General features: G+C 41.3%; 2 protein-coding genes across 2 annotated transcripts in view; both read left to right on the forward strand.

Annotated features, from left to right (window-relative positions):
- The first annotated feature begins 5,933 nt into the window (after positions 1 to 5,933).
- lrrc18b (leucine rich repeat containing 18b) lies at positions 5,934 to 8,810 on the forward strand. Its single transcript, XM_034571463.1, has 3 exons — positions 5,934 to 5,977; positions 7,576 to 7,837; positions 8,280 to 8,810. The coding sequence occupies exons 2-3, from the start codon at positions 7,580 to 7,582 to the stop codon at positions 8,691 to 8,693; spliced, it is 672 nt and encodes a 223-aa protein (XP_034427354.1). The 5' UTR covers positions 5,934 to 5,977; positions 7,576 to 7,579; the 3' UTR covers positions 8,694 to 8,810.
- Positions 8,811 to 16,367: 7,557 nt separating this feature from the next.
- The window catches only part of si:dkey-191m6.4 (rho GTPase-activating protein 22), a 31,189-nt gene continuing 24,063 nt past the window's right edge, over positions 16,368 to 23,493 (forward strand). The window contains exon 1 of the mRNA XM_034569936.1: positions 16,368 to 16,522. Within this exon, the coding sequence (XP_034425827.1) occupies positions 16,480 to 16,522 (43 nt within the window). The 5' untranslated portion in view covers positions 16,368 to 16,479. The remainder of the gene's footprint in view (positions 16,523 to 23,493) is intronic.

Genomic DNA, 23,493 nt, shown 5'->3' on the forward strand with positions numbered 1-23,493 from the left:
TCAGTGCGGCGTTTCACTCCACTGTCGTATGGAACTGCAGGCCAAGCAGAACTAATGAGAAACAGCCTGACTGAGGCTCACCGGATGGATGCCTCTCACCCCCGTGGGCTCCTCTGAATGGTGACATCATTTTACTGTGATTTTCAAGATGGTTGACAGTCAGTGAGGCGAGTGGCGAGGGTGCAAAGCTGTCAGTGATGAGGTTTCCCTTGACTATGGAGTTATGCTTTGTTTACATTGTGACAGACAATATTCTTTTGAAGAACTATAACTTTTTGTAAAACTGCTCCAGGGCGTTTCACAACTTCCTTGTTTGGTCCAGATCTTTAGACCTTTCAGTTTAGTCCAAAAACTAAAAAACGAAATAACAGGTGTGAGGTGCCTCAGACCACGGTTTAGACCAACGAACCAAGATTGTTCAGTCCGGATCAAACTGAACCATGGGTCGGATGCAATGTGAAAACAATTTTTGGGAGTGAAACAAGTTCATTTACACATGTTTTTTAGCCTAAAAGTCCACTGGAAGTGGCTGAACTCCTGAGACTCCAGAAGTGTTTTGTGGACTCAAACACTTCACCCACCCCTCCATTGACATAGTGGTGAGTAAATAACGAGGGGATTTTTAGGTGAACTATACCTTCAACAATACCCTGACGCGAGACGCATGTCCATCTACCAACCAATCAATATCAAGTATAGGTAGACCCAGCCCATGTAGGCGATGACTGCAGAATGAACGTATGTTAAACTCAATTCTTTAGTGCGCTCCCTAAATTGCAGCGTGAAACCAAAACTAACCTGATAAAATGTAAACAATGTAACTAAGACATGAACCGTTGGCTGGACTTTCCTAAAACAGCACAAAACCTTTACTAATAGCTAACACAATGGAAAGTCAGGAAACACAAAACTGCTGCACAACAATTGAACGGCACTTACATATGTCTTTAGTTTTTATGTTCACTCAGCTTCCTCAATGATCACTTTACGGTCACAGACATTCCTGGGCAACAAACTGAGTAAGTACAATCATTGTATGCAAACAGCTGATTTACCCCAAAACACTTGCTTAAGGAATTTATCATTCCAACAACCAAAGAAACTTTTGAATGATCCAGTCATAAAGCAAAGACAACTCAACAGTCTCTAAGTAAAAAAAAAGGAAAGCCACATCCACTCGAAGCTTAGGTCAACACATAAATGCCTCAGCCCCCGTGGTGCCAGCTTTCCCACACATGTCCAACAAGCTATCACTCATCTCTGTTTTGAATTAGAAAGGCTAAACAATAGCGCATAAAGAAGACACAGTGTGCAGTAGCCTGCTGGGGAGGGAGAATCACAAAGTCCCCATGATGACTAACGCTGGAGCCTGCACACAGAGCTGTGGTAAGTTCCATGACCCTGAGTGGTCTGTCCTAAATATAAGAAATATATACTTTTTAGTGTGATCTATGTCCCTTTTACTAACATGGAGGAGGCAGGATTTATGATATTTACAGCCAGCCACCAGTTGGCGATCGAGTCGACATGTCATCCATCTTAACATACAGCCTATGGTGTCAATCCTTTGTGGGCAAGATGAACACAATCATGTTATTGATGCTGAGGTTAAACATCGGAAACAGGATCATCCTCCACGTAAATGTGCCCCATTAAGTTTGAAGACGTATTTTATGGAATTACATAAAAGCTTTTTAATGTTTTTAAGTCTACTTATATCATGAGCTGTGTAAATTAAACAGTCTCGAGTCATAAATCTGGACAGGAACCGTGATTCTTTCATTATTAGTATAAATAATGCATAGTGAACAAGACACATGGGGGATGTTTGTGTACAATAACATGGTGGTAACCAGCTGGGAAACGTTGGGAAATGCTGTGGAGCAGCTGGGAAAGAAGACAGGAAGGAAGGAAATGAGTGACTGAAAGAAAGACAGGAAATCTTTTATAGTATGACATCCGTGCTGGAGCTGTTGTTATTATTTCTATATTCGTGTGATTATCTGCTGCTATTTCTGTCCCTAAATGTTTGGTTCTTTGTCACTGGCCTCCCTTCACAGTCACGCTGTGTCCAAACTGGTAACACTTTACTCTAACCCCCCCTATTCAGCATTTATCAGGACACAAACATTTAATAATGCATTGTAATATAGTTTCAAACAGCCATGGACATGCACAATTTGTCAACTTATGAATGCCTATTTCATATTATTACAATTGTGTTTTACTACACTTTAATATTATCTGTATTATGAGCCGCCACATTTGGGTTATTACATGTTTATAAACTGTTATAGCCGATAAGTAAGCGTGAAAAGAAACTTAAAAGTGTCGACAAAAGTCAGCTTTGGTCATTGTTTAGCAGAAGGGTAAAAAACAAAAAATCAACACTTCAAATGTAGACACAGGCAAGTTGCCAACTAACAATGATAAATCCATCTAACTGTCCTGCTCATGTGTGAGAGTCAGGAAATAGAGTGAGGAAGTCATTTCAGACAAATCCTCCATTTATACTTTAGCTTGTTATCAACCGTGATGAACCTCAACTCACCTTTGTTTAGCTAACTTGTTAACAACTTTGATTTACCCTCGCTAACCCAGTTTTGTAATAATAATAATAATAATAATAGATTTCATTTGAATAGCGCTTTTCAAGAAACTCAAAGAAGCTTTCGATAGAATCCAAAAGAAATACACACTAAAGACCAGTTTTATAATAATAATAATACTTTTTATTTGTATAGCAGGATTTACAAGAAATACACACTAAAGATAAAAACATAAAAAAACATCATTTAACTTTGCTAACCCACTTTTCATTTGGTATTCTGGTACAGTTAAAACCTGGTCAGAGAAAAGGGCTGAAGAAATAATATTTTTTTCACATACATTTTGAAATAAAACCTTTTCTTCCTTTTTTCTTTCTTTCTTTGCCTCTCTCTCTCTCTCTCACACACACACACACTCTCTCTGCTCACATTTCTTATCATTAGATGTAATCTGAACTGCAGTGTGTGTGCAGTACCTCACTCAGTTATAGGTCAGCGCCGTTTCCTCCAGTGTGACCTGCATATCTGCCGACCTGTAAGTCACACTGCTGAGGGAAATGACTCAGGCCAACAAGCCATATTATCCTGAAACACACACGAAAGGGAAGAAATAAACAGGCAGGCCGAAGTGGCGAAAGGACTTTGGGTTTGTCTGTTAGTTTAACATTACAAAAGAATATGGCATTTTGTGGCCACTTTTTCCAGACGCTACAGTACCATGGCTGCCTTTGCGCTGATGGTGGAATCGAAGTGCTAACCCAAGCAGACTTTCTCCTTTCTGTGTTTACTGCCATGTTTAAAGTCAGTCTTTACATGCACATAATATAAAATCATTAAAAAGATTAGAATAGTTACAATGAAATACTTACATTTATAACTCTTATCTTACATTTTTACAAGTGAAATTATGGTAATTGTGCATCTCAGCCTATTTTAGGTCATTGTTCCTGTTGTCTCGACATCAGGCCCCTGATGCAGCTTCTAGGAAACCTCCCTCTTTCCAGTCATGACCTAGTGTGGGTCGAAACTGGTTGTCCTTTTTTGGGATATGTATCTTTTCACTTTGTTGAGCGATAGCTAAACATTTAATTTACCTGCAATCTTGGTGAGAAGTAAGCCCTTGAAGTAGGCACAGATGGAAATAGAGAATCAAACCTGATCTAAGAAGTGCATAGTTAGATTACTTCCAGCCAGTGCAGTCTGGATGTAGTAAAGTACATTTACTTATATGTACTAAGCAAATGTCCGTACTTTAGACTCTACTGCCTTTTTACAATGCCTTATAATACAGGTTCACATATATAATATTTTTTATAGTAATCAATAACGAGAGGGGAACTGGTTCCCTGATCCAATCAGAGCAGGCAAGTAACATTAGAACCCCGCCTCCTGTAGCAGCACTGGTGAAGAAACAACTCAAATGGATTCAGTAGAGGCCGGGACTTGATATGATCACTAAGTGTTTTCCGTTTTATCATCTGCAGCATTCCTCTATAATAATACCAGAGTGTGCATTAATCTTGTATCTAACAAAAAATACAGTCGGCACATTAATGATGGAATAGACTCCACTCTGCAAGTACTTTCATTTTTAATACTTCAAGAAAATTTTAAATTAGAAAGTAGAAAAGTTAATGTGGTACTTTTACTTGAATACATCTTTGTCGATTTATTTGTAGTTTTATTTAAGTAAAATGTTTGAGAACTTTATCCACCATTGCTTCAGGTACCGTTTGACGTTTAAAAAAGAATCTGCTTGTTAATAATTCAAAAACTTGATTTTCAGCTCTTCTAAATAAGAGTAAAAACAAAAATCCCCTCCTAACAAAGTCCCTCCAGACTTACAAAGCATGTCTTTCTGTGAACTGTGCTGATTTCAAGTTAGAGCAACATGATTTCTACAGAGTTACCACCACCTGCTGGCAGGTTGGAGTTACTGTGTTACTGCGTTCATATTTAAGAGTACGTGCATCATATGAAAGACATCAGACTAATTCAGGTCACCGCTGAGTAATGTCTGAGGTGATGTGATATATTATACTCACTGTTGACACAAGTCTGTAAGTGTGTACGTGTGTGTGTGTGCGTGCATTGCAGTTGTGTAACTGCTGTATCAAATCAAAGATTTAGAAATGGGTCACACTGGAAACGATTTACCGACACAGAAGCTGGAATCAAAGGGCAAAGGTTGAATCCCTGTCTGACTTGTGTAAGTGTAAGATGGGGTTTAAATATAAGTTTTTATTCAATTCTACAATTCTTTAAAGTTAACTTTTTTTTTTTTTTAGATTAGATACAATGTTCAAGATCAAAACAATAATTTTCAGTTTAAAAATGTAGTTTTTATGGCTCCACACCGGCAACAGCCAGAGGCCGAAGGAAGTATGTTGTTGGGTTGTCCATCCGTCGGTCTGTCCCATTTTTGTGGATGCAATATCTCCGTAACGCCTTGAGGGAATGTTTTCATATTTGGTAGATACATTCACTTGTGGATGACCTGATTAGATCTTGGTGGTCAAAGGAGAAGGACACAGAGGCCTTGCAAAACATGTGTTGGTCAAAAAAAGCTTTGACCAGTTGTCACTTGGACTCGGAAGATTAACTTATCAGATTTCAGTGGTCAAAGTTTACTGTGACCTCATGTGAATCTGGAAAAAAAAAATTATTGACAGAAACTGCACTAGATGTCAGAGGCCAACAATGTGCAGTATTTCTAGTTCAACAATTTTCTTTTAACAAACAAATCACTTGGCCCTGATTTTCCTCCATTCTTTTTGGGCACAACTTTTTCTTCTACTTTTCTTTCACATTAACCACTCTCTAATATTGTGTCATTTTGCCCTCACCAACTGCCGGAACATACACAGAGAAAGTGACGAAAAAATATAGGGCAACACAAACTTGACAAGACGAGACACATGCAACTAATGACGGCAGGGAAAGTAATAAATGAAGAAGGGAAACCAGACTGAGACAGGAAATGAAGTGCGGTGAAATGAGAATAAAGTCAAGTAAAAATATAAAACAGGAAGTATGCAAAACTGGAAAAAAAAAACTAACTCAAGCAGAGACATGAATCCAAGAACCAAACACAAGGACGACAACATGGATAAAGTCTATAAACACAACAAGAAGTCCAACAAAAAAAGCCACAAAGGAGTAAATCTAAAGTCCACAACAACACCAAGACACAGTTGTTGCTTTTCAGTTTAGAGACCCAGCAATGCCAATGAAAGGAAATATCACTCCTTCCACTTACAAACACAGAGGAGCAGACTACCCTGCTCTAGCTGCTCCCAGGCTTTAAGTACATGCAAACCAAGCAACAGTCACCTGGCAACACATTAACACAAATGTCCAATTGCTGGTGAAGTGAGTCCAGGCCACAACAGCAAAGTGAAGGTTGAAGTTACTGCAAACTCTAATAGGTAAGGAAGAAACCATTTTAACTTTTATAGTGTTTTCTTTTATTTCTGTTTATTCTGCTTATCCGCTTTTCCTGTTGAACCATCATAGCATTGTTCTTGAGGAGTGGTGTTCACTGACGGCAAAGTGTTGGTGAATTTACTTTGTCATGGAACAATGAATGATAACGTTACTTAATCTTGGCTGGACAATGTCGAGTAATTTTATTTTAGAACATAGTACAAGGTCTTCCGCACTAATTACGTTGCAAACCACCAGTTATTATTTAGTGACCAACTGCGGATGTTATGGACATTTATTTTCAGTGGTGTTCCTTAGCGTCAACAGGTGTTACAGCCTTTTAATCACAAGACACCCTTTTCTAAGGCAGGCCCACCATGGGTCAACATACCCTGGATGTATTTCCGATATCCGGTTGAACCTAACAATCGCAGTCAGGCTAAGTGGTCACACGAAGCTGGTTATCAACTCATTAAAGGGATAGTTCACCCAGAAATGAAAATTCACTTATTGTCTACTCACCCCTATGCCGATGGGGGGGTAGGTGAAGTGTAGCACAGATCTAACGAGCACTACATAAATATTTTTTATTGATGACCTGCTTGCTCCCAATTCTGACTCTGTTAGACATTTCATCACATTTTAACTTTTTTTACATTACATTTTTACACACATTCCACTTGAGCTGAGCGTCAAACCACACACCCAAACACCTCATTTTCCAGTGAACAGTAAATGCTTTGGTTTTTTCACTGAGAACTTGAAGCCCCACGAATATGACAATTTTTCTACCACATTATTTTTTCCCATAATATGCTTAATATTCCTTCCCCTTTTCCACAACGCTCCATTCATCAGCAAAGAGCGAACGCCCAATGTCACCCTGAACTTGAGAAAAAAATCATAATGGAAAACAATATTGGACTAAAGACACTGCCCTGAGGAGTACCATCTTCCACCATATACCTCCCTGATGAAGCTGTCTCAACCTTTACTTTAATAAACCTATCAAATAAAAAGTATCCGATCCAATTATATGTCCTACCTGCAATCCCTATGTCTGATTTAATCATTAATCCCTCCTTCCAAACCATATCATATGCAAAAAACACTACATCAAGGTGCATTACCAACATGTACTTTGTCTTCCTCTTTGCGCCTAAATTTTGTAAAGAGACAGCTCGCATTTTTCTAACTCGGAAACCAGACACACCGGAGTGGCCTCTGGGCCTGTTCACACGATGTTACCCATATTAAAGGTATCTCAGATCTCTGTTGGAATGGGTTCTTGTTTGATGTAGTACCTATGATATCACCTGTTACCTTTGATGATTGAGATGCTTCTTGTCATTGATGAATATAATAATAATAACTTAATTTTGTATAGCACTTATCTGAACAAGGTTACAAAGTGCTTCACAAAGTCCATGGCAAAAAATGAATACACTTAAAAAAGGGTTAGGGTTAGGGTTAGGGGTTAAAAAAATTAATATTCAACCGTTGTGTTGACATAATCTTGTAGCCATGTTCAACTGTCCACTCCTCTGTCACATGCATAATTGAACACTGTCAACTAGAGACTATTTTTGTCTCCCTGCAGCAGAATGGCAGCAGGAAAGAAAAAAAGACAGTCTAAAAAAGGTAAATCAGTCACCTTGAAAATGGCTCAGCAAGGCCAGGAGATGATTCTGAGCGACAAATGGCGCCTGAACCTTAGTTTCAAGGGGATCACCAGGGTGCCAAAGGAAATCCTGAAGGTGTATGGTAGGGACGAGGTGAACCTGAGCAGGAACCTGATCAGAAAGCTTCCAGATTTATCTGGCATGCCAAACATCACCGTCTTGGATCTGCACAGCAACAATGTGAGTACTACAGTGAGCTAAGGACACACACTTATTTATATTGTGATTTTGGGTGGTGCACACAGGATGAACAAACTAATTTGCAATTTATCAAGCAAATGCAGTGCCAGCTCTAAACCTGTCTATCTGGAATGGGCTGTTTGCTTGGCCTATGTTAATGCATTGTGCTTTCACTTTGACAAATTGCCAAACAGATTGCCAAACAGTAAGTGATTCTATGAATGTTGCTGACATGATGGAGATCAGTGCCTGCACCACCTGTGACTGTCTCACTACGATATGGTGAAAGAAATTTATCAAAATGGTCTGGTTGTGATTTTGCAGTTTGACCTAGCTACTGACCACAGCTGTAGTTTATCCTATAACATTAAAAAAAGATTGAACTGTGTCCGCGGACTGACTGCTGGCCACTTAAACCACCTTGTCCCTGTTTGTGTTGCAGCTGGAGCAGCTCCCTGTGACGATCTGCCACCTTGAGAACCTGGAGGTTTTGAACCTGTGTAACAACCGTCTGACGGAGCTCCCCAGTGAACTTGGCCTGCTAAAGAAGCTCCGCACTCTGCACCTGGGTCTGAACCAGCTGACGGCTCTTCCCACTTCCTTCGGAGAGTTGAAGGAGCTTCGCCACATTGGCCTCTCTGACAACCAGTTCACCGGCGTACCCCGCTGTCTCTCGAGGCTGAAAAAACTGGAGAAGATCAACCTGGAGAGGAACCCCATCCCCCCTGAGCCAACGCAGAGCCAGGAGTACACGGCAGAGAGGCTTTGCCTGGTTAGAAATATCTTCCTGTGTGAGGACTGTGTGAATAATTGCCGAACTGAGAGGAAAAAGATGGATGATGCAGCAGATACGTAGCCAGGAATGGGCCTGGACGCCACTGGCCCACCCACATTACTCATATAAATATTTGGGGGGAAATTATGCTGTATCTAATTATCAGATGTATATATAATGTTAGTGTTGGATTGTCATATTAAATGTGGTGATAGTTGAAAAAAATTGGCTAAATGCATGTAAAGCTGCTTTCAGACATGCACTTGACTCCTCCATATTTTCTTCCAGAGGAGGTGCATGTGTTAACGCAAATGTCTGAGTGAGACACTCTCATGAAGGACTTATGGCAAAAAATACTTTTATCCAACATCAGAGATAGCAGATAAGGCTTATTCTGGTTCTGTGGAGGGGATTTATTCATCATGAATTATGTTTGTATACTGTTACGTACATACTTACTAACTTATATACTTTAAAAGAAAAATGCTCCACAGCTATCACAGTAAATGCCCAATCAATTTCACACTCGAAAAACAACATTTAAGTAGAGATAAATTCCACCAAGTTACATTTGAATTTCAGTAAATATGTGTATAGTGTTATTCAATATGTTGTAGGCACCAACTATATAAAAATAATAACTAAGGTGTTGACTTTTCATTCAATGTATTATTAGATGAACTATATTATAGAATGCAAAACTGCGGAACCATAAGATAATATAGGCAGCTCTGTTAGCTACAGTTATACCAGCACTAGGGTCATAGGGTGTGGCCTGGTGTCAGGAAGTCGACACAAACAGCCAGTGATTAGTAGTAGAGGTTTCTACACAGTGTGCATCCTGTTTTGTATAATTTGCGTAGAAAGCACTGGAGCTCTAGTAGCTCTTGTGCTTTCTGTTTTACTGAAGCTGCGCTTTTGTCTTGGAAGACATTGCTAAGAGGATGAAGGCCACAGCTGCTGCTCACAGTTTACTCCCCTTTACCTTCAGATCGAAATCAATGCCTTTTCACTCCGCTGTCATCTGCCTTCGTACGAACACTCGATACAGACTTAACAGGGAATAACCTCGGAGGTCCGTGTCATTTGGTTTTCACCACTTGGCTAAGCCAAAGAGAGCTGAGTAGACTGGATTTAGATCTCAGTAGATAGACTCATTAAAGGGACAAGTGCCTGGTATTGACTCAGCCATATTGTGAGGCAGCAGTGTTACAAACGGGAAGGACAGAGAGCAGAGGCCTATAAATTGCTCCTACTTAATGATGAACCTCTGGGAGTTGAGATTATGATGGATGTGACACTTCAACCATGTACAACATGCAACACGTGCTTCTGCAATTAAGAAGTTAATGTAAGTTCTTTCTGTGACCTCTGCTATATATATATATATATATATATATCTGCACAGCATCAACTTTATGGAATTGACTGGTTTGTCACAGTTGAAGAAATATTTACACTACATTATTTCAGCTTTATGAATATTTCCTTCTTAAAATTAAAGATTTATTTGTATGCATATGTATCCTGACTGAATCAGGTATCCTTCGTACGCGTCCACAAGATGCAATATGCAAACGAACAGTAGGGGCATTGTAGGGGCAGATCCTCAAAAATCGAATTCATTTTGATTGCATGGCGATGGCTCAGTTATTTGCTGAGAAAAGGCCACTTGGACTTAAAAGTAAAAAACTCCTTATGGAGCTTTCCATTAAGTGTGAGGTTCTTTACAATTTTACATTATCATTTAGAATACAACTAAATAACTGCCACATAATTTTAAGACATTGGTAGTAACCGAATGGCTGAACAAGTGTTTAGCTAAATCAATGCAATTTTCCTAAACCTGCAATCATCAATGTTTTGTCAATGTTTGTACATTGAAACTCAATGTAGGCTGCACAACTTGTACAAAGGGCAAAGCACACAACATTATAACATCATCAAAATAAATCAACTTCAATGACTTCAAACAAAAGAAAAACATCAATGTCACTGTAAAAAGACCCTTAAGATAATAACTGATTATGTATTATTAGCTTCAGCACATTGCGCTTGTCTCTACCTGTGATTTAGATGGAGATCGTATCACATTTCATGACCAATGAATGCGTCTCAAGCTCATTCTGATTTGTTTCACATTTCATATTTCTGCCCTATACATCATAAATCCTGCCTCCTCCTTGTTAGTGGTTGGGACATGGACCAAACCAAAAAGTACATGTGAAATAATTGTTTTTGTGTTAGATTTTCTCGTAAGTTTCATTTTTATTGCGTTATATTTTCATCAGCGTTTGTTTGTTTTATAGCTAGCAGGATTAAAAAATTTTGAGGAGACGTAGGGCATCAACCACGGAAAATCCCAGAAAATTTCGGAGCAGATCCGATTTTTAACATAGTGAGATGGGACACCAAGCTTTTGGGGCCGAGATGAAATGAAATACTGGGTTAAACAACATGATTGACAGCTGACACTGACTCATGATTGGTCGAGTATCTGTATCAACATGACCACAGTACTGCAACTCCATCCCCCGATCACCAATGCTGGCTTCAAACGCACCAATGGCAGCGTTCGTATTCAGGATATTTTAGCTTAATTTGTGGATAGTGGAGAAGTGGAGACATGTCGTCCATTTTTATATACAGTCTATGGTCCAGACAGCTGGATTGACTAAAATACAAGTGTATAGTTTCTGTCAGATGTGTGAGACAAGGCCAAAACACTCATATACGCTTCCTGACTATAATAATAATAACAATATTAATAAAATTAGATCATTTTGTTTGCACCTTCAGAGCAGCTCGTCTTCTGAAAACTGCTTCTACCCAACAACTGACAAAAACACTGACTGAGACAATTCAGACAAAGAGGCAGACCACAGTCTGGGTCACCATCCATATTGCATACACCACAGTCCTGTCAGCTCCTCACATAACCATTAGTGGATGACATCATGGCCCTGTGGTAATTGTCAGTGACAGAGTGGTAAGGGAGGGTGAAGGGGGCAGGGAGACGGAGACAGACAGAGGCAGACACATGGGAAACACCTGTCTGCTCTCTGTCTCCTCAGTCAGTCACAATCCTCTCCTTATGAACACAAATGTAATTGTCCCTCTCCTGATTAAAGGATGAGGGCTGCAGCCACATGGTTATTTTGTGGCTGTGAGTGGGACAGTTTACATGAGTTAAATGTTGGAGAGAATTTAAGCGAAGCGAGCTGCTGAATTGGGCTGAGATATTCGACTTTCAATACAATCTGTAGCATAAAATCTTTCAAATGATTTATTGACAATTATGTTGTAATATTACAAGAATAGAAAATGCTCCACATTCCACATTTTAACACAGATCTGATATTCTCCCTCTAATGTGACACGTGACCAAAACTTTCGCCTTTATTCTCGTAATATTAAGACTATCTCCTTGTTATATTACAATTTAATTATTGCCAAGTTATATATATATGATTTAAATTCAGTTATTTAGAGGGGCAGAGTTAATGCCAATACAGCTGCTCTAACACAGCTGATGACTGACTGATGCTGCTCATCACAGTCAGTGGCTGGAGATCAATAAATAATGCTAAGTCCACAGTCACACCTTCAGCAGCCACCCACGGGTCTGTTTTAGTGCAGCCCATCCCCGCCAATATGAAATTTTGATCATCGTCTCTATCAATATTTTAAAGGGTTTTCTCTAAACATTGGATCCTGTTAGCACTTGTTAGCATTCAGAGCAGGGTTCATCCTCAGAGACTTTATTTGACCTCAGTGGTGACAGAGGAAATATAAACACCATCAGTGATGCTGATTTCATATTCAACATAATGTGTCTCTGCAGCCTCAGAGCCTGGTCACCCCCTTAGGAGGCACCGCACAAGCCATCTGTGTGACCTTGAAAATCAGGTTGTGCTTAAGGCTTCATGGCGTAGTGATATTCAGGGGATCGGCTGCACCGCTGTAGCCAGGAGCATGCTCCGAGCTAGCCGCCCTAGTAACTGTTTGCGGGCATGGTTAGTTCCGTTTCTTCCTGGACTCTAGACACAAGTACGTTGACTCCTGACTTCGAGCAGAGCAGCATTGTGCAACCATAGACCAAAGATGTCTCCACTTCCTCCCAATATAGAGAAATGAAACCAAAATATCATGAATATAAGAATGCATGCCATCTTGCACCAATGAGGTCAGTAGCGCAGCCCAGCCGATACGTGAGCTTGACCAATCGCGAGTCAGTCTCAGCTGTCAATCATGGCGTTTCCTGTTTTTATAGCATAAAATACCTAATTAAAACCAAACTGAAAAAAAGAATATTTGAATATAAGCTTTCTGAGTGACGCTCAGTCTAGCCAACCACAGGTTGTAATTGACTGTAGCTCATATAGTACAGACTGGCTCAACACAGTCTCCTCCACCTTGGATCAGTACAGCCAATGAAGGCCAAGTGGGATCAACCTAGAATCAAGGATGACCTGAATAGAATTTTTTAATGGTCATTTTTGAGGCTGTAATTTGTGGTGCTGGTCTTTACTGACAGGAGTTCCTGATATTTTTGTCTGGTTCACAGGTCTCCACCTTAACAGGGACTTATTCTGATTCTCCTTCACATTAAGTTGGAGGGAGCAGCCTGACAATCGATCGAGCTCTGATATAGAGCTTGTGTATAGAAGAGTCATGGTGCCAGCCAAGTGTACAACAGAGAGCAGTGTGTATGGCTAAGCCAAAAGAGGGAAACCTATGGTCGAGTGCCGCCATGTCGCTCGTCTTGCTGTGTGGCTTCAAACGTTCACGCTGCTTTTCTTTTTCCATAGTTCGACATCCCGCTCTGTGATAACATAACAAAAGGATGATGATAAAGTCAGAGTGAAACAACACCGAGGGCCACACCCAGTCGCACAGTGTGGCCTCACCGCTGTCTTCCAACCCCAGGCTTTAACCAAACACTGGCAGCGTAGGCTTTTTTATTGCTGTCTCATTTTGGCTTCTTGGTGTGTTTGTGCATCTGTGTGTGGCTGTGTGTGTGTGTGTGTGTGTAGGTGTGTAGGTGTGTGTGTGTGTGTGTGTGTGTGTGTGTGTGTGTGTGTGTGTGTGTGTGTGCGTGTGCATCACTCCTCCCTCGTTCTGCTTCCTCTTGGTTTGTTGTCGGCGTGTACCTCATCGTTCACTGTTTCATTACAGCTCACGCGACCCCAATCTCTGTTTCGGTCAGCCTCATTTGGAATGGTCCTGAGTGTGTGTCTCAGATCTATCTGTGCATTTGCTCCTTCATTTTAGCTGCATGTTGGGTTGTGTGTATGTGTTTGTATGTCACACAGACTCACACCCACCTCCGCCCCCTTTGCCTCTCCCTCCCTCTTTGCTCTGTAATAAGAGCAGCTGTGGTTGACGTGAGGCCGACTCTCTGATTCAATTGCAGTGCAGGGCTTAAGGCTATTATCCTCTGTACACTGGGAGGAGGGAAGCCCGGCTGCTGTAGCACAGCTGCTACAGCAACGACAAGGTGCCGCCTTCAGGGGGAGACTGAGAGTCGGAAATTCAGACTTCAAACGGGGAGATGATGCAAAGAAACTCCTTGAAAGCGGAGCACGCTCTTTAGGGCTGTCAACCATTTGAACAATCAGTCCATATGAGTGCTGCCCCCTCTTGTGGTGTTTACCTCAGACTTTTCTGAGAGGTCAGAGTTCACGGGTTAGGACATGTTTTCTGACATTTTAGAAATGGTAGAGGCTGTGGGAGTTTTTTCATTGGAACAACAACCTTATCTTAACAATTTGTCACTTTGCACATGCCTTTCTCCCACTACTTTATGCTACTTGTTGAATAATGTCTGATAACCTCCATAGCTTCTAGAGGCCCCAGATAGCATACGGATTTTGCCACCTTAGGTAATGATGCGCCACTTCTGGCCTTCTTGTGGCCCGAACAAAATGGATGTGAGCCTAAAGTGGCCCACATTCATAAAAAAAGTTGGCCCTTTTTTATCAATCATGCTGTGTTCTCGGCAAGGTGTAATTCTAGATGAGAACCTAAAGTGGTCCATGTATTAAATGGCCCGAATAGCACAAAACTAATTCAGGCAACCTTTGGTTTACATGCAGTATTGCTATAGCTTACTTGTGGCCCAGATCTGGCAAACAGGTGCCGACCGCCCAAGTGCCATGTAACCATGACCTCACGAGTTCCATTGGAAGGCAAATGATATCCGAGGATTTAACATGTGGAGCATTGAGCTGCAGTAATGAGTGAGTAGGAACTACACTGGGGCTTGTTCAGGAATGACAGCTGTAGAACAGGTGACAAAAAAGACAGACAGTTTACTGATGAAATGTAAACTGAAATATCATTACTGTAAATTTGTGTCAAAAGACAAAGTCAAAAACCAAAAAGTGCCAAAATACACTGGTGACATTTTCCCTGTCAGATATAAAGTTCTCTCGCTACCAGGGCCACACTCATAAACACTTTCATGTCAATTACAGGCTGCTGCAGCTCAAGGCGACAGGACATTGTTTGTTAGAGGAGGAATTGTATTCATTTTTTTCCCATGGTTTCTGTGAGTTGTGCCACTGGAATGCCTGGAGGATGTAATTACGACCTACTGTACGAGTTGGGAATTTCCCACGACTGAGTCTGAATTGAAGGCAGCATTATTCTTAGAGAGCTAAAAGTGATGAAGACAAAAATAGTTAATGAGAGTGATTAAGATGAAATGAGGCGGTAATAGTTGGGAGAGGCGTTGGGGAGAGAAGGAGATCATACAGTACATGGGCAATTAGAGATAGAGATAAAGATAGAGACTGAGACAGAGATAGAGACATAGATAGAGCTAAAGATGAGTCTGAGAAAGAGATAGAGTTAAGATAGATCCAGAAGACAGAGGTACAGATTGAGAGAGATAGAGTTAAGATAGAGTCAGAAGACAGAGATAGAGGTAATGATAGAGATAAAGACAAATAGAGATAAATACAAATAGAGTTAAAGATAAATATAGAGATAAAGACACAAATGAAGGTAAAGACAGAGATTGAGGTAAAGACAGAGATAAAGATGAAGACACAGATGGAGGTAAATATAGAGACAGAGATAGAGATAAAGACAGAGAGAGGTACAAATTTAGGCAACAATAGATAGAGATAAATACAGATATAGATTTAAAAAATAGAGGTAGAGCTAGACACAGAGATAGAGTAAAGATATATATAGAGGTAAAGCTAGATAAAGATAGAGACAGAGGTAGAAAGAAAATTAGAAAAATGAGAGAGAGAGGGAGAGAGAGAGAGAGAAGAAGGAGTGGGGAAAGGAGTGATTAAGGGAAGGAGGCTGAGACAAGCTGAGGACCTCCACAGCTTAATTAGGTGCAGAAGGAGGAGACGCGCCAGATGAACACCCCCTCCTCTTCTCTTTCTCTCCCCTTCACACATATGCAAATCTTTACAGATGAAAAAAAAAGCAGCTGTTGCAAAAAGGTAAGACCACTTCAAATCAAGCATCTGTTCCCTGGTCAGACCTGCGCTCTGCTGGTGGGAGACCCCTCCCCAGCTCCTCCTCCATCAACCCGAGGCGGATGTACCACCATGAATAATGTAACAGGGAGGGGTGGAGGCCACTGGGCGTGTGTGCACATAGTGAAAAAAAAGGTGGGGGTAGTTCCTCCTCCTGCCTCTCCTTCACCACCCCCTTCTCTTTCCATTCTCCTCCCCTGCTCACCCAACCCCCGAGCGGCTGGCTGCACTGCAGAAGGTCAGAGAAAGAGAGGGAGAGAGAGGAGGAGGAAGAGGAGAGAGGCACAGACAGCAGAGAGGCAGAGGCAGGGGTGGGGTGCGTGGATGTACATGAACATGCCGACAGGAGAGTGTGCGGACGAGCGATGACAGCAATGCTGAGCCCAAAGATCAGACAGACCAGGAGAGGTAGGATATGCTTGTTTGCTCGCTCTGCCTTCACACCTACTGTACACTGTACCTGCCAGCTGCAGGAGCTGCCTCCTCATCCCTGGTGACAGGAGCTGGGATGGGACTGTATCAGATCACAGGATGTTTAAGTGATGCTCTGACTCCAGCCTGACATGCCATTTATTTTAAGTGCCTTCTCTGCTGTAATTCAGATTTTTACACAAGACTATGTCTGCAGAAACACTTTTTTCCCTCTTTACTCCCATCTCCAGTCTATTTCCCTACTGCAGTGAAGTCATGTATTTCTGAATGAAGCGGCTGTTCTGCCCACGCAAGGAACCTCTCTCGTGTACATTAGCATTCTACTACAACTGGTCGATGCTGCCAGCGTGAATTCTATTAAGAGGAGCGAGCAGCATCTCTAGTTTCATCACTGCGACACTCAGCACTAACAGACTGCCATCAGCTGCTGTGTGTGCATGGACGTATTAATACGTGCATGTGAGCAAGTGTGTGTGTGTGTTCTTTCCCTGGCACTAATCTCCATGCCGACAATTATATAGCTTGAGCTGATTAAAATGAAATGAATAGTTCCCAACAATGGGAGAGTGATGTGCAAATCCTCTGCTGGAGCGGCATGAAATTGGAAGCAAAGTGGATTAAATCTGCATTTGCATATATTACGATGGCAGAACAGATTTGACTGGGTTTATTAGTAGGACTGCTTCGCTGTGTACATTTGTAAATTAGAGCTCAATTGATTACAATGTCACAATTAGGCTGCGTGAAGTAATGTTTAAAAGCCTGATGGTTTCAGTATTAGCAGAATTAAGGTCCCATTTTCAGCTCGTTGTGTGAAAAAGAAAATCAAGATGGGAAAAAAAAACCACTCACCCTGCATTTCTGTTGGGAAAGAGGAAAGGAGAGAGATGGATGCATCTGTGTGAGAAGCATTCTGTGCATACGTTCTGCAAATTGGTGCTTTCCTGCTGAGGGCGTCACAATTGTTGCATGAAGCCCACGGATAAAGAGTGATGGAATAGATGTGAAATATGTAGCATGTACTCATTTAGGGTCAGAGCAGCGTATAAAAGGGATGCAACACTAACAAGCGTCAATGTGACACTGTAGGGTACTGGATAAGTGGAATGTCAATGAATACCCTCAAAGTATGAATTGATGATATAAATGTCATTGGACTTTTTATTGATCTTTCATAGGTGCAGCATTTATGATCCTAGAGTGAAAAGATAACTAGCTTAGCTATACTGTATAGAAAGGACTGTATTATTATGTTTCCACCATCCCATGTTCCTAAGTCCTATGTTCCCAATGTTTCCAAGGTCCTATGCTCCCAGGTCCTATGATCATTAGGTCCTATTTTCCTTTTGTTCCAATGGTCCTGTGTTCCAACTGCCCTATTGTTCCCAAGAGCCTATATTTCAAAGGTCCTGTGATCCTATTGGCCCACATTTCCAACACCCAATATTTCCAAGGTCCTATGTCCCAAAACCTTACGTTTCCAACTTCACATATTCCTAATGCCTCACACTTCCCAAGGTCCTAGTTTCCAGGTCCTATTTTCCTTATTCCGATCGTTACCAAGGTCCTTTATCGCTAATGCCCTACGTACCCAAGATTTTATGTTCCCCAGTTCGCCATTTCATAAATATTGGAACCATACCCCTTACACCTTAACCTAATTAGCTGATAAGTCCACTCAGGTGTAGGCCTAATAACTAACTGAGAATCAAACAGCAGTGCTGACGAGTTCCCACAATAAGCCCTGACATATTTGATGATGCAAAGCTGGGGAACATCTTTTCCAGGTTCCTATTATTTGCTATAGAGTTGGGGATAATAAGACCTTGGGAACATTTAGGACCCTGGTAGAGGAAATGTGGAAAAGTTGGGGAACACTGGAATGAGGATGTGTTTGATTTTTGAAGGTTAGCTCGTCTTCTATCTGCCGATCAGTCAGGTCGTGCTAGAAATCAATTCATTATATCTGCTTAATGAAAGAACAATCTGACCGCTGTGCTACAGAACCTGCCAACAACCATCGACATACTAAGCTGCAATAGAGCTACATCTTTCTACGGCTGGCATCAGACATCTAGTAGCAGCTTTAATTGCCCACATATCAGCTGCTTCATTCTCATGCTGTGTCTTTTTGATCTGCGTTACCATGGTTTTATGATCAAAGTCCTGCAATGTAGCGACACCCTGACACTCTGCCTGTTTGAAGCATGTATGAACGAACTCCCTCACGACTAGAAGCTGTGAGCAAGAGCATTCAGCATGGATAAGAAATAAACGTGCACACTGACACACTCAGATAACGTGCACAGGGAGATAACATGCACAGAAATGCACAGCTATGCACACACCCACCCGCTACTGCAGATCAGTTCCACTTCACTGCAGCTTTCATGCACAGGCTGTACATTATTGGCCACACACACACACAAACACACACACACATGATGGTTAACACATTAATCAACAGTGATAGGCTAACTGGAAGTTACGCCCTGATGCACCTGTAACTCTGCCATTTTCGACCAGCCATAAATCACTATACAACAACCAAATTAATGAAATTGAATTCCTCTGGAATGCCTGTGTGCGTGTGCACACATGCGTGTGTGTGTAAGTGTAACCATGTGTAGCGTTGTCTACCTATTGTGGAAAAACCAGCCTCGCCGTGCTAATGGATGGGCTCCTCTGTGATGCGCACAAGAGCCATACATCCATTTCCTGCTTGTGATAAATATACGACTCCAAACTGCATTAAGTGACATCACAGAGAGAGAGAGAGAGAGATAGAGAGAGAGAGAGAGAGAGAGAGAGAGAGAGAGAGACAGAGAGAGAGAGAGAGAGAGAGAGAGAGTGTGTGTGTGTGTGAATAGGGCATCAAATGTCCCTTCATGTGTTCTACCACTTGTGTTTTGTTATGAGTCTGCAGACAACCATTTGTTCACATTGTAACATAACTTGCATTCTTAGACTTGACACTGGTGAGTCCAGCTTTATACGGACAGAGCACTCATTCTTTACAGGATTGTCTTTTTCAGTTCTTGCATTTCTCATTTGATCTGTCAATGACAGACCAGGTTAGAACATAACCTATCATTACCTAACTAATTGTATTTGGGTAAACTGACTCAGTTAGTGTCTTATATCTTGCTGCGCAGAGGGTCAGCTCAGGTTTTGAAATATTTCCTTCTCGGATTTTATTCACCAAATACAATGGGTATGAATTAAATCAAAAAGCTATCGATAGCCTATTTCTACACCTTAATGTTGCTAACAATGACATTCATGTTTGATCACTCTGCAGCTCCTTATTTACGTCTAATGGCAACGTCCATAAGAATATAGTGAGCCCTTTATGAAGCGAGTTGGAAGGTGAGCTAATGGAGGTCTGAGTGGTGGAGGAGTGTGTTTTAATTTGGGTGACTGAAAGTTAAGCGAAGCAGATTTAGTTTGGCTCAAGCAGCAGGCCTTGGTTGCCCGGAGGCAGAAGACATTGACCAAATGCATTGGCTATTGGCTTTGTCATTTATCTGCATTGATTTGCAGATAGCTGTTAATAGAGATTAGTCAAAATGGACCTAAAACACCTACAACACCTATCACTGTTTGTGTCGTGTGTGAAGAAACGTTCAACTGATGTGATAAAAGACTGTAAAAAGTGTACGAAGAATGGAAGACACAGTCTTAGCTGTCTACAATGGAAGCCCAAAAATATTGGCTGATGCCTCCCGACGCTTATTCATCATCAGATGGATTGAGTTGAGTTTCATAAACATGTTCTGTGTTGACTTTTGTCAACACAGAACATGGTCCAAGTCCTGGTCCAAGTCACAGTCCTACTACATTGAGCACAGTGAAATAGGTGGCGCTAGAGGCTTGATGACGTAAACAGATGCAGGCCAACTAGCTATCTAATCAACAGAGTAGTCTCAGATGCATTTTATTCTAAATACATCTTCGTACAACAGACTCCTGTCTCATAACTGATAGTTTAGTTACTTAAGTCTGTTTTACTTTTGCTGCAAATTGTAAGTGAAGTTTAGGCTTGATGAAGTGTTTACAGGCCACTTAGCGCCCCCTGCCCACCAACATGCTCGTTCTTGATATTATGTCATGTAGCCGATGAGCTCATGCTATTCCGGGACGTTCAGCTCAGTTACTCATCCACCACCCTGAAAGAACATGACACATGGGTCAATTTACATCTATTATCATTGGGGTTCATCAGCATAAATAATGTGGACAGATTACATCTGCACACACCATCAGGCATGATGTTGACCCCTATAATTAGACTGGGCCTTTCTTCAACTGGTAGCTACTGTACATGGATGAGCCACAATTACCCTCTCTGTCTCAGTGAATTGCAGTGATTATACATAAAGGGCACATTTACAGTAAAACAGCTTATTTTCAGCACTGTGGCTGAAAACAGGAGAAGTGGTCCCAGAGCAGCTCCACCCACGCAAAGGAAGGTCTGAATCACTCCGAGCAGAAGGTCCAAATTGGCGCAGAATATAGTTGGTAGTCGTGCTTGGAACACACGCACGCTCAAATATCAGTTGTTGTGACTCAGGCATGAATCATCAGCCACTGCATGTTCCACTGCCTGTGATCCAGGCAGCTGATGTGTTGAACAACGGTGCTCTTTTATGCGAACACGGGTTCAGACAAGGACAGAGACTCATGGAGGGATTTGATGAGGCGAGGAAAAAGGACAGGGAAGGAGACTGAAAGACTGCGACCCTGTGCCCATCAGGGTTTAATGGTTCAATTTGCACTGCTGCTAAGAAGACGTGACACTTATACATTTCCAAATCATCACTGCCACTGGACCAGTTTCCCCATGATGGAGATAAATAGAAAGGATGGCAGAGGTACTGATTGTCTAAGATGTTGTTGGTGACCAAACAAGTAGAATATTAACCCTCAAGGGGTCCTGGAGGCATCGAACCATTTTAAGAGCTCAGAAACCACGATTTTAGTGTTTGGGGTAAATACAACATCCTTAAATACCACAGATTTTGATATGTTCTGTATCAGTGATTGCTGTTTGCAGTTTTTACACAAAACTAACTTGTGTATTTGGATTCAGTTATTGTTATTATAAGGAGAGAACAAAATGACTCCAATAATTGGTAAAGTCTCTATCGATGACGAATGACCTGCGCTAGCCGCTGAGTTTGAGCAGTAACCTGAAAATAGCCTCTTTAGCAAAAAATATGATACATGTCAACAACCTGTTCACAATGCTCTCCTCAAAGACTGTTTTAAATAGCTTTCTTGGAGGAGCCCTTTTCAATACTTAAAATTAACCTTATTCTTAAAAACATTAGAAATAATTAGCCTGTGCCTCTAATCCATAAAGGGATTTACTCGACAAAAACTGCTATAATTAGGTGGCCAGTAATGACAGCATTTATCTTTGTGTGTGTGTGTGGGTGTGTGTGTGTGTGTGTGTGTGTGTGTGCATGTGTGCCAGCAGTGCTTAACGTAAAAAGAGAGGGAAGAATTAGAGCGAGTCAAAGTAAGAAAAATGGAGGGAGACAGAGCAGGGGAGTGAAAATACAAAGGTGGAAAAGACTGGAATTAGCAGAAGATGGATGAGAAAATGAGAAAGGCCAAGGTCAACAGGAGCCTGAACAAAATGGATGTGAGCTTAAAGTTCCCCAGTAGAGTAAAGCTGAGTAGTAAATGTGGCTCAAACATCCCAACTCAAATGTGGACATTTTTTGGCAAACATGCGGTGCTCTAGTTGTAATCTGCATGTGAACCTAAAGTGGCTCATGTGTTAAATGGTGAATATGATCCAAATAGCACCAAACAGCCAGCTTCGGCACCTTTGGTTGACATGCGATATTGCGATGGCTTACTTGTGGCCCAGATCTGGCAAACTGGAGCGGACCGCCCATGTGTGCCATCATTCCATGTGGTATGTGGGTCGGATGTGGGTCAGATGTGGGGTATGGGCCAAATCTGGGCCAAAACTATTTTTGGTATGTAGGAAACAACCAGATTCTTCGCAGAATCCAAACAGATTTTTGAGAAGTAAACATTGGACCTAAAATGGCAAAATATATTTGGCCAACGAAAAATAATTAGTCATTCGCCAACAAATTGGTAAAGTATCTAACATCTGTGTTTAATTAAAGCTGCTGCTGTGGCCGACTCGCGACTATTTCTTCAAATCAGAGCTCACGCCAGGTAACAAAACGTGTTATTTTGCCTTTTTTTATTTTATTTCCTGAGGTGACCGTTTTGACTTAAGATATATGAATCGTTTTCCTAATATCACTGTCAAACATGAACATTTATATTCCTATATTAAAAGCCAATTCACAGCAAAGAAAATGTTTCACCTACGAAGACCAAATTGAAGTATCACACTCATTGAAACCGGCCAAAACCACAGAACTTCACCTATTCTTCATTCAGCGCATCTCTGAGGATCAACAGGCTCTGCTGACTGACAAGACAGATTGTGAGATGGAATAAAAATGACATGGGCCATGTGCTTAAAACTATATGTATGTATGAGGCATAGAGATGAGACAATAAAACAGAATAGAGATTGATTTTCTACCCCCCCCTCCCCATTTAGCCGTCCCCTTACTCCCTCTGCGCCATCTGAGCATTGATCGTGTGTGTGTGTGTGTGTGTGTGTGTGTGTGTGTGTGTGTGTGTGTGTGTGTGTGTGTGTGTGTGTGTGTGTGTGTGTGTGTGGCACAAAATGTGCACCAGCAGGGAGGATGTCTGCACAATTGATTTTTTATAAATTATACATGATCATCAAATAGAATTGCCTTATTTGACTGACCAGAATTTAGCCCTCTGGCCATTTTCATTCGTTTCAGCCGGCCTGTAACAAAATTCACCCTCAACATCCATGATGGTCTTGTGTGTTTTCCAAAGTCGGCTGTTATAAAGGAGTCTGAAATGTATCACTGTAA

This window comes from Hippoglossus hippoglossus, chromosome 19, assembly GCF_009819705.1.
Source record: "Hippoglossus hippoglossus isolate fHipHip1 chromosome 19, fHipHip1.pri, whole genome shotgun sequence".
Lineage (NCBI taxonomy): Eukaryota > Metazoa > Chordata > Actinopteri > Pleuronectiformes > Pleuronectidae > Hippoglossus > Hippoglossus hippoglossus.

Excerpts from the sequence above, each read along its gene's own strand:
- lrrc18b (XM_034571463.1), top strand. The coding sequence starts at position 7,580 with ATGGCAGCAGGAAAGAAAAAAAGACAGTCTAAAAAAGGTAAATCAGTC. Across the intron at positions 7,838-8,279 it reads TGGATCTGCACAGCAACAAT|CTGGAGCAGCTCCCTGTGAC; the intron begins GTGAGTACTACA and ends TTTGTGTTGCAG.